We start from the raw sequence: 11,242 nt of genomic DNA on the forward strand, positions 1-11,242 counted from the left end.
TTTAGGTGACTGGCCCTTCTCCCTACTTTTGGACTTGATTTTGGAAATCTCTTTAATGATAACACTATGGGATGTCATGAAATCCTTTCTACACGGGGTTAAGTCATGAAATTACCACTTATTAGTGGCAAAAAGTTCCTGCAAAGTAACAGTTTATTATTTTCTAATGGGGGGACTATAAAAGAAGAGAGGGCAGTATTAAAGGTGAGTAGCATTATGAACCAAGAGGGGCACTCTAAAAGGTGAGGTGCACTATTAAAGGGGTTTTCCGACTCTATAGGTCATCATTATCTGGACGGTGGAAGTCCAATTCCCGGAACCTCAGCTGTTTGAGAAGGCACTGGTACTCCTGTGAGCACTGCAGCCTTCTCTCAGCTCAGCAAGCACAGTGCCATACAATTGTATAGCGGCTGTGCTTGGTATCACGCTCAGCCCCATTCACTTCTTTGGGGCTGAGCAGCTCCTAGGCCTCATGACTGATGAACGTGCCATCACTTGGTCAAGGGAAAGCTGAGAGAAGACCGCGGTGCTATTTCGAGCACCGCTGCCTTCTCAAACAGCTGATCAGAGGGGGTCCAAGGTGTCAGAACCCCACCAATCAGATACCGATGTCCTATCCAGAGGAACCTACCCTCTGGTTCCTCGAGCACCCTCTGGTTCCTCGAGCCACGAGCAGCCGTCATCTTTAAAGTGACAAATTCTGCCATACATATACGGCAGAGGTCATCAAAGTGTTAAACCTGCCTGGGATAAACACATGTCTATCCTAACATAATACAAGAGCAGAATAGATGGACCATGTGGTCTTTCTCTGCCGTCAATGTTCTATGTTTCTAGTCACTGCTATGGGACTCCTGGAAATAGCTGAGCCAGTGCTGGAGATGAATGGAGGGTGGCAGAGCATGTGAAGCAGTTTGGCGGCCCTGTTATAGTCATAGGAGTGGGTCCCAGTTGTGGTACCTGCACCTATTTGACACTGATGGCGTATCCTGTCGACATGCCATTAATATCCCAAATGAGAATATGCTGTGACTTGTGGTACCTCATCCTCAGTCTGTGTCAGACTACAGCAATTACCTCACTTATAGCATGGCTGATACAGATAATACATTACCAGCTGAGATCTACTACTACAAGAATCTTTTCACTAATCTTCGGCAATTATCATGGTAAGGTTAAAATAAAAGTTAATAATAAATAATTAAAGATCATTAAAACCAGAGAATTTTTGGAAATCTATCGCGATAGGGCGATATAGATAAAATCTATATCGTTGCCCACATTTATTTTGTTTATATAGCCCACTCCTAATTCCCGGGGCTTTGTCATTAGGCATTCGTTTTACAGCAACCTTAAGTTCCTTAGCACTAATAGGTTTCTCTAATTAGGACCTACTGTCCTCAGACAAAGCAGGCAGGGAAACATTAGTGAAGTACTTCCCTATTTCCTCAGGAGTGACTCCCAATTTGGACGTCTACAGTTTTTCATATATACACACTTCCACCTCTAGTATCCTCTTATATACACACTTCCGCCTCCAGTATCCTCTTATATACACACTTCTGCCTCTAGCATCCTCTTATATACACACTTCCGCCTCCAGTATCCTCTTATATACACACTTCTGCCTCTAGCATCCTCTTATATACACACTTCCGCCTCCAGTATCCTCTTATATACACACTTCTGCCTCCAGCATCCTCTTACACACACACTTCCGCCTCCAGCATCCTCTTACACACACACTTCCGCCTCCAGCATCCTCTTACACACACACTTCCGCCTCCAGCATCCTCTTACACACACACTTCCGCCTCCAGTATCCTCTTACACACACACTTCCGCCTCCAGCATCCTCTTACACACACACTTCCGCCTCCAGTATCCTCTCATACACACACTTCCGCCTCCAGGCGGCATGTTGAGGCTGGAAGATGTGTTGAAAGCGCCATCTTGTGACTGTCAAAACGTAAGGGTCTACAGCCGCCATCTTGGGGAGGGCAAAACAATAATGAGTCGGAGGAAGGCGCCATGTTAGGAAGGTCACGGAGCAGTGCCGTAGCTGCGTTGTATCCGGTTACCGGCACTTCGGGCTGATTACTGCTGGTATTTTCCTGCCACCATGTCCACGCCGCCGTTATCAGGGGCCGGCATGCCCGGAGCCGCTGCAGCCCCCGGTGGGTTCCCCGGTCCTCCTGCAGCAGCCGCCGCCGCCGCCGCCGCCACCCGGGAGGTGAACACGGCGACGCTGTGCCGGATCGGGCAGGAGACTGTGCAGGACATCGTGTTCAGGACCATGGAGATCTTCCAGCTGCTGCGGAACATGCAGGTGTGTGCCTACTGGCCCCTGTAGTGTCAGTGTGCAGGGGCCCCAATTGTTAGTGCCCCCCCCCCCTCCTCTTAAAGGGGACCGCACTCTTTATACAGTTCTGCCCATCACTGGTGTTTCTACAAGGGTTTTACCAAAGATTTGGCTGGACCTTCCAATATGTAGTCAACATCCTTTAATCCAGCATCTGATAGTCCAGAATGCCTTCCCACAGTGAGCGTCTGATCGTCCAGCGCCAGTTGGACTTTTCCTGTACTCACCGTTGGTCGTGTAGACCTCCATAGCTGTGATACGTTGATAATCCCCGCTCCTCTCTTACAGCTCCCTAATGGTGTTACCTACCATATGGGAACCTACCAGGACCGGCTGGGGAAGCTCCAGGAACACCTGCGGCAGCTCTCCGTCCTCTTCCGGAAACTGAGGTTGGTGTATGACAAGTGCAATGAGAACTGTGCTGGACTGGAGCCCATGTCAGTGGAGGTAGGTGCTCGGCGTCTTCTCACATGAACTGAAAATGGTGGCCATAGAGATTAGATTAAAGGGGTTGTCTCATCTGAGACAATGGGGGCATATTACTAGGATATACCCCCATTGTCTGATAGGTACTGGACCCGTACCTATCTCCTAAATGGAGCCCTGAAAGCGATGGCCCGGTTATTTCCGTCAGGCCCATAGAAGTGAATGGGAGCGGCGGCGGGTAATGCGCGGTTCGCTCCCATTAACTTCTATGGGGAGAGTGCTTGGTGGTGGCCGGAACCGGAGTCCTCCAGCCACCACTTTGGCCCACTCCGTTCTCAGTGTAGGTGAGGGTCCCAGAGGTGGGACCCTCACCTATCAGACAATCGGGTATATCCTAGCGATATGCCCCCATTGTCTCAGATGAGAATAACCCTTTAATGTCAGCCAAACCCACCAGTTTCAACGGGACTCCCAAACATCTGATGTGTAAGAGATCCTCCAGACGCTTCCGCAAAGAAAGATGTAGATCATTTTGATCCTTTTATGCATTTTTTTTTTTTGTCTCTATGAAAAAACGCCATTGTTAGATCATGCTGTGGTTGTAAAAAATGTCACAAAAACAAAGCAGTGTAATAAAAAAAAAAAAGACTGTGTCCTGCTTCTCAAAATTCCCATAGACGGCTAACATTTGTAAATAAAAGTGGGGAACCAGCCTTAAAGGGGTTTTCCAATTATTATTATTTTTTTTTTTTACTGATTACCTAGTATTCATCAGTATTTGATTGGTGGCGGTCTGACACTTCCTGTTTGAGAAGGAAGTGATGTCACGTTCATTGGTCACATGGCCTAGGAGCGGCTCAGCCCTATAGAAGTGAATGGGGCTGAGCGTGATACCAGGCACAGCCGCTATACAATGTAGGGCGCTGTGCTTGGTAAGCTGAGAGAAGGCGCTGCCATCTCAAACAGCAGATCAGCGGGGGTCCCTGGTGTCAGACCCCCACCAATCGGATACTGATGACCTGTCCAGCATCAGTAAAATAAAACTCTTGGCAAACCCTTTTAAGAACCCATTCACGAGCTTCATCTGTGAGAGTATCTCTCCTTCTGGATAACAACCCACCAATATAAATACTTTTTGATGGAGGATGGCAAAAAAATAATAATCTAAAAAACTGCTGGTATGATTACGGCAGAACCGAATATATATATATTTTTTATGATACAGTTTTAAAATAAAAATAAAAATTTTTATTGAAAAAGAAAAATGTTTAAACATTTTTTTTTTTTATAATTATTTTATTATTATTATTATTATTATTTTTTAAGGGGTTTTCCCATCTGGGACATTGATATTCCATCAGTGTCAGATAGATGTGGGTTCCACCTCAGTGACCCGCTCCTATCCAGAGGACAGGGCCCCCGAAGTGAAGGAGAGCACGCCACCACTCTCTATTCATTGTTATTGGAGTTCTGAAAAGAGCCGAGACAGCGCTCCTGGCTGGTTTTGGGAGTCGCACAGCAGAGACTCGAGATCGCATTGTGCAAGCACGGTCCATTCATTGCTGTGGGCCAGCGCTGTGAACGGAGGGTGACCGCACATGGGGGTCCTATTCTGGAGATAGGTGCAGGTCCCAGACGTCAGTGTCCCAGACCGACTTGGATTACTTGATCTCATGCTTTGGATCATGTAGCATCCCTTTCCAGCGGCGTTTGTCTGGATGTGCCGCCCCCTCCCTGCTTTGTACTGTGTGTATAGCGTTAAGGCTGTATTACACTAGTCGTCTTCTTCAGGCAATTGTCAGGAAGGCGTTCCCTCCCAGCAATGGCCTGCTCGCTAGTGGAGGACACCGCTGCTATTACATGCACCGAGCTTCTCCACAGCATGATGAGGAGCGATCGCTATGCCATCGCTCGTCCCCATACTAACTAGTTATTTGCCACCAGCAAATCGTGATCTTCCAGCATGCTGAAAGATCACGGCTGCCCGATGAACAAGCATTTGGGTAATCAGTGGCAGTATTAGACTGCCGGTGTAATACAAGCATTAGACCCCATTATGTATTGTGTACAGGGTGTTAGACCCCATTATGTATTGTGTACAGGGTGTTAGACCCCATTATGTATTGTGTACAGGGTGTTAGACCCCATTATGTATAGTGTACAGGGTGTTGGACCCCATTATGTATAGTGTACAGGGTGTTAGACCCCATTATGTATAGTGTACAGGGTGTTGGACCCCATTATGTATTGTGTACATACATGGTGTTGGACCCCATTATGTATTGTGTACAGGGTGTTAGACCCCATTATGTATTGTGTACAGGGTGTTGGACCCCATTATGTATTGTGTACAGGGTGTTAGACCCCATTATGTATAGTGTACATGGTGTTGGACCCCGTTATGTATTGTGTACAGGGTGTTGGACCCCATTATGTATTGTGTACAGGGTGTTGGACCCCATTATGTATTGTGTACATGGTGTTGGACCCCGTTATGTATTGTGTACAGGGTGTTGGACCCCATTATGTATTGTGTACAGGGTGTTAGACCCCATTATGTATTGTGTACAGGGTGTTAGACCCCATTATGTATTGTGTACACTGGGTGTTAGACCCCATTATGTATTGTGTACAGGGTGTTGGACCCCGTTATTTATTGTGTACAGGGTGTTGGACCCCGTTATTTATTGTATACAGGGTGTTGGACCCCATTATGTATTGTGTACACTGGGTGTTAGACCCCTATTATGTATTGTGTACACTGGATGTTAGACCCCATTATGTATTGTGTACTGGGTGTTAGACCCCATTATGTATTGTGTACTGGGTGTTAGACCCCATTATGTATTGTGTACTGGGTGTTAGACCCCATTATGTATTGTGTACTGGGTGTTAGACCCCATTATGTATTGTGTACAGGGTGTTGGACCCCGTTATTTATTGTGTACAGGGTGTTGGACCCCATTATGTATTGTGTACACTGGGTGTTAGACCCCTATTATGTATTGTGTACACTGGATGTTAGACCCCCATTATGTATTGTGTACACTGGATGTTAGACCCCCATTATGTATTGTGTACACTGGGTGTTAGACCCCCATTATGTATTGTGTACACTGGGTGTTAGACCCCATTATTTATTGTGTACTGGGTGTTAGACCCCATTATGTATTGTGTACACTGGGTGTTAGACCCCATTATGTATTGTGTACTGGGTGTTAGACCCCATTATGTATTGTGTACATTACTTTAGACCTCATGCTCCATTTTATATCCTTTCTTTGTAGCAACTAATCCCCTACATAGAAGACGACTACTGGAAGAATGAGGACCGTGGCCCGGCCAGTCAGCTGCGGTATGCGAGCGAAGAAAGGAGGGAAATTTTGGAAGTCAATAAGGTAACATACAGAAGTGAGGGGAAAGAACATGTAACACGTTTATGAAAGTGACCGGTCTTGTTATTCCCTGAAAGATAAAAGGCTTCCCGTCAAAATCCATCTGCCTAAAAACAGGGATCCGGATTAACATATTTCAGATGGCGACGCTCATGGCATTTGCCCACGTGACCTTTTTCTCCGGTGCGTCAGCTTATGTGCGGCAGCAAACAGTGGCTGAATGCACCAAGTGCCTACAAATAAGAGGATGCAGATGAGAAAGCGAAGTGACCAACCCCTTTAAGAGCAGGGTATTTCTTTGCAGTCTCTGCTGCGATTACATCCCTGACTACCCCACGTGATTGGCTGTAGTGATCATGTAGGGTAGTGAAGGGTTGCTGGAACAGAGGAGGAGTGGCCGTCTTTTGGTATTCTATAACAATCCCTGCCATTTTCTTAAATTTTGGAGGCCTCCAAAACCCTTTGCTACTTTTTCTCAATTAAAAACACTTTAATTAAAAAATAATTTTTATTCCTTAATTTTCTAAACACTTTGGGGGTCATTTATTAAATAGAAATACGCCCATATTAGAAAATGGTCTAAATGTAAGACAGCTAGGAAGGCTTCGGCAGATCCACTGTCAGCGATGGGCCTTATTAAGACCGGCGCCTAAAACGCCCATCTTCAAAAATGTGCCCCTTTATTTAGGCTCTCGCACATGACAGCACTACAAGATCACCACAGAGGTGCACAAGTGGGCTTGGAGTGGCAGCAACCGCTATCTGTAAAAGCACTTGGGTGCCGCAGTCAGTGTGGACAGCAGCATATGGTGGGTTTATACAGTTGTATGTTACAGCTGTCAGCACAGTTCATGAGTCCACAAGATAGTTTGTCGGGTGTATGAATGGTTAACAGTTTGTTTCAATACAATAAATCATAGAAGTCCACTAAAGCATACATCCAGTATCCATGGAAAACATGTAAATGTAATTTTCTAATATAAAATGTAAAAAAAATTATTGATTTACATTGTCTTTTAGCTGTACTTTCCTTTAACTTCAGTATGGGGCAGAATAGGAGTAGACTTGAATTACTGCAGCCCTTTACTTTCTCCTTGCTTAGAAGCAGCTAGATAGAAAGTAAGAGAATATAGCACGTTATTATAGCATAACGTACATTATAGCATAGTTGCACAACATAAAAATAGTACCTTTATTGTGTCTGGCCCATGTCCAGAAGCTGAAAAAAAAACAAACACTTTCTAAAGCTATGCAAATTAGGTCCCGCAAGTGCCCAGGCCTCTCTCCGATGTGCCCACATAACCGCTCCCCTTGCAGTGCTGTGGCCCGCCCTCCTCTCCTACTTCGTCCTCCTCTGGCTTGGAGATCTCGCGCGAGTGTCGGGCCCGCGTATGTGCATTGCTCCTCCCCTATGGGCAGAGGCACCGATCTAAACAGTGCGCATGCACGGGCCCGGAAGTGACCTGCGCTCGTGTGAGATCTCCAAGCCAGAGGAGGAGGACTAAGTAGGAGAGAAGGGCGGGCCAGAGGGCTGCAAGGGGAGCGGTTATGTGGGCACATTGGAGACGGGCCTGGGTACTTGCGGCCAGAACGCTGCCCATGGTCACTTGCGGGACCTAATTTGCATATCTTTATAAAGTGTTGTGTGTTTTTTTTTTTGTTTTGTTTTTAGCTTCTGGACGTGGTTCTATTTTTATGTTGGCCAACTATGCTATAATGAGATGTGAGCGGTCTAAAACGCTCAAAGTAGGTGATAGACACCCTTTAAAAGGTGTCTATAGAGGGAACTGATAGCCACTGAAGTCCTGTGATTATAGCAGCCTCTGCACTGATTTAAGCAGTCTATTAGTGATTTGGAAGGAAGTAGAGCAGACACAGAAAGGCCACACATGTGGATTTATGAGCTCTGGAATTGGGGATGGCGAATCTTCAACAATAGTTATATGTTCATCTTTTAGGTAAGGCTACTTTCACACTAGCGGCAGCCTTCTCCCGCAGGCTGTTTCGGCGGGTGAGCAACCTGCCGGATCCGTGCTGCTGCTAGTGCACGCGTGCCGCCGGAGTTTCTGGTGGCAGCACGGCAAACATGTGTAGAGGTGGCCGGAATAAAACTGCGACATTCTTGTTGGATTCGTTCATATGATTATTATTTCATTATGATGTTATTATTATTATTATTATGTTCTTATCATCTTACTTTCTTTTTACTCACAGAAACTAAAACAGAAGAATCAACAACTAAAACAAATTATGGACCAACTACGGAATCTGATCTGGGATATTAACGCAATGTTAGCCATGAGAAACTAAATTGGAACAGTCTTGATTTTGTATTTAATGTTAAATTGAGGGACGTTTTTTGTGTAATAAATATTGTTTTTCATAATCATTGTGGAGGGAAGAATTTATTTTTCAGAGCTGATCTGCATCAGTCCAGAATGCTGATCTAATTTCTCATCTTGAACAATTCCTTTAAGGCCTCTTTCACACGGGCGTTGCGGAAAAATGTGCGGGTGCGTTGCGGGAACACCTGCGATTTTTCCGCGCGAGTGCAAAACATTGTAATGCGTTTTGCACTCGCATGAAAAAAATCACGCATGTTTGGTACCCAAACCCGAACTTCTTCACAGAAGTTCGGGCTTGGGTTAGGTGTTGTGTAGATTTTATTATTTTCCCTTATAACATGGTTATAAGGGAAAATAATAGCATTCTGAATACAGAATGCATAGTAGGTGATCAATTGAGGGTTGAAAAAAATAAAAAAATTAACTCACCTTCTCCAATTGTTCGCGTAGCTCCGGGTCTCTTCTTTACTTCTCAAAAGATGAACTATCGGCTAAAGGACCTTTGGTGACGTCAGATCACATGCTCCAATCACATGGTACATCACCGTGGTGATGGACCATGTGATTGGAGCATGTGATCTGACGTCACCACAGGTCCTAGCCGATAGTTCATCTTTTGAGAAGTAAAGAAGAGACCCGGAGCTACGCGAACAATTGGAGAAGGTGAGTTAATTTTTTTTATTTTTTTCAACCCTCAATTGATCACCTACTATGCATTCTGTATTCAGAATGCTATTATTTTCCCTTATAACCATGTTATAAGGGAAAATAATACAGTGAATAGACTGTCACCTAGCAACCATGCGTGAAAATCGCACCGCATCCGCACTTGCTTGCGGATGCTTGCGATTTTCACGCAACCCCATTCACTTCTATGGGGCCTGCGTTGCGTGAAAAACGCAGAATATAGAGCATGCTGCGATTTTCACGCAACGCATAAGTGATGCGTGAAAATCACCGCTCATCTGAACAGCCCCATAGAAATGAATGGGTCGGTATTCAGTGCGGGTGCAATGCGTTCACCTCACGCATCGCATCCGCGCGGAATACTCGCCCGTGTGAAAGGGCCCTAAGAGTGACAACCCATTTTGGCCATGAGCATGACTATGAGTATTACATGTATCTCATATTATATGTTATCTTGCAATATAATCTCGAACTCTGGTTACATTCTAAGAAAAGATCAGAGTAATAGGGCAAACACCAGTTTTTGCAATATTATATATATATTTTTTTTGCAAGGTTGATTTTTAACCCCTTCACCTTCCACAGAGCCTATTTTTGCTACTCTGACATGTGGTGTTTTGTGTGGTAATATCTTTGGAACGCTTTTACTTATCCAAGCGATTCTAATATTTTCTCATGAGACAATGTACTTTGTTAAAGGTAAATTTGAGTCGATATGTTTTATCTTTATTTATAAAAAAAAAACTATTTTACTGAAAATTTAGAAAAATTCCCTATTTTCAAAATTTAAATTTTTCTGCTTTTTAAGATGAAACGTGATAACTTATAAAGTAGTTATTAATTAACATTTTCCATATGTCTAAATTATGTTTTTATAGTTTTGCGAATGTCATCTTATTTTTTAAGGATGCTAGAAGGCTTAAAAAAAAATTTAAGCAAATTTTCTAAATTTTAAGGAAATTTACAAAATCCACTTTTTTAGGAACTAATTCAGTTTTGAAGTCATTTTATGGGTCTTACATAGTAGAAAGTGCCCATAAATGACCCCGTTTTAGAAACTACACCCCTCAGGTTATTCAAAACTGATTTTACAAACGTGATTAACCCTTTGTATGATTTAAAGGGAAATGGAGGCGAACTTTATAAATTGCACTTTTTTTTGCAGATTTTCCATTTTAATAATTTTTTTCCCTATAAGCAGAAAGGGTTAACAGCCAAACAAACCTTAATCTTTATTACCCAGATTCTGCAGTTTCCAAAAACACCCCATGTGTTATCTTAACCTGCTCTATGGGCACATGCCAGGGTTCAGAAGGAAAGGAGAGCTATATGGTTTTTGGAGGGCAGATTTTGCTGGAATAGTTTTTCGATGCCATGCTACATTTGAAGTCACGCTAAGGTACCCCCACAGTAGCACCCCCCCCCCCCCCCATTTTGGAAACTACACTCTTCAAGCTATTTATTGAAGGGTGTTCTGACCACTTTGACTCCACATGCTTTTAATAGAATTTAGAAAAACTTGGGTCTGAAAATTGTCATTTCTTCCAATACAATGTTGCATAAGCTCCCCATTTTCTTATTTTCACAAGGGGTAACAGGAGAAAAAGCACCACAAATTTTGTTAAGCATTTTCTCCTGAACACGGCAACACCCCACATGTAGTCATAAATTGCTGTTTGGGCACATGGCTGGGATCAGAAGAGAAGGAGCGCCATATGGTTTTTGGAGGGCAGATTTTGGTGGAACGGCTTACAGGTGCCATGTTGCTATTGATCAGCCTCTGGACACCAGTACAGCAATTTTCTGACAACCATACATTTTATTTTTCTCTCAACGAAGCATTATCATTGCTTTTATTATGGAGTTCATACAACTTTTTGATCACCTTTTTATTTAGCATTTTGGGAAGCAGGATAAGGTGGCAACTCTGCCATTGCTTTTTGGGATTTGTAATTGGGGTGAACACCGTGCGGGGAAAAATTACACATTAGTGTTTTTTTTTCTTTGTTTTTTTACTTGAAACTTTT

The 11,242-nt window shown here is 43.9% G+C and overlaps 1 protein-coding gene across 1 annotated transcript; it reads left to right on the forward strand.

Moving 5' to 3' along the window:
* The first annotated feature begins 1,994 nt into the window (after positions 1-1,994).
* On the forward strand, positions 1,995-8,569 carry MED30 (mediator complex subunit 30). Its single transcript, XM_040432378.1, has 4 exons — positions 1,995-2,329; positions 2,651-2,809; positions 6,076-6,186; positions 8,398-8,569. Exons 1-4 carry the CDS (start codon positions 2,123-2,125, stop codon positions 8,491-8,493), a joined length of 573 nt encoding a protein of 190 aa, XP_040288312.1. The 5' UTR covers positions 1,995-2,122; the 3' UTR covers positions 8,494-8,569.
* The last annotated feature ends 2,673 nt before the right edge of the window (positions 8,570-11,242 follow it).

The sequence above is a fragment of the Bufo bufo genome, chromosome 5 (assembly GCF_905171765.1).
Source record: "Bufo bufo chromosome 5, aBufBuf1.1, whole genome shotgun sequence".
In the NCBI taxonomy this organism is placed as follows: domain Eukaryota; kingdom Metazoa; phylum Chordata; class Amphibia; order Anura; family Bufonidae; genus Bufo; species Bufo bufo.

Coding starts and splice junctions, on each gene's coding strand:
- MED30 (XM_040432378.1), top strand. CDS start 2,123: ATGTCCACGCCGCCGTTATCAGGGGCCGGCATGCCCGGAGCCGCTGCA. Junction 2,330..2,650: donor AGCTGCTGCGGAACATGCAG/GTGTGTGCCTAC, acceptor CCTCTCTTACAG/CTCCCTAATGGTGTTACCTA. Junction 2,810..6,075: donor TGGAGCCCATGTCAGTGGAG/GTAGGTGCTCGG, acceptor CTTTCTTTGTAG/CAACTAATCCCCTACATAGA.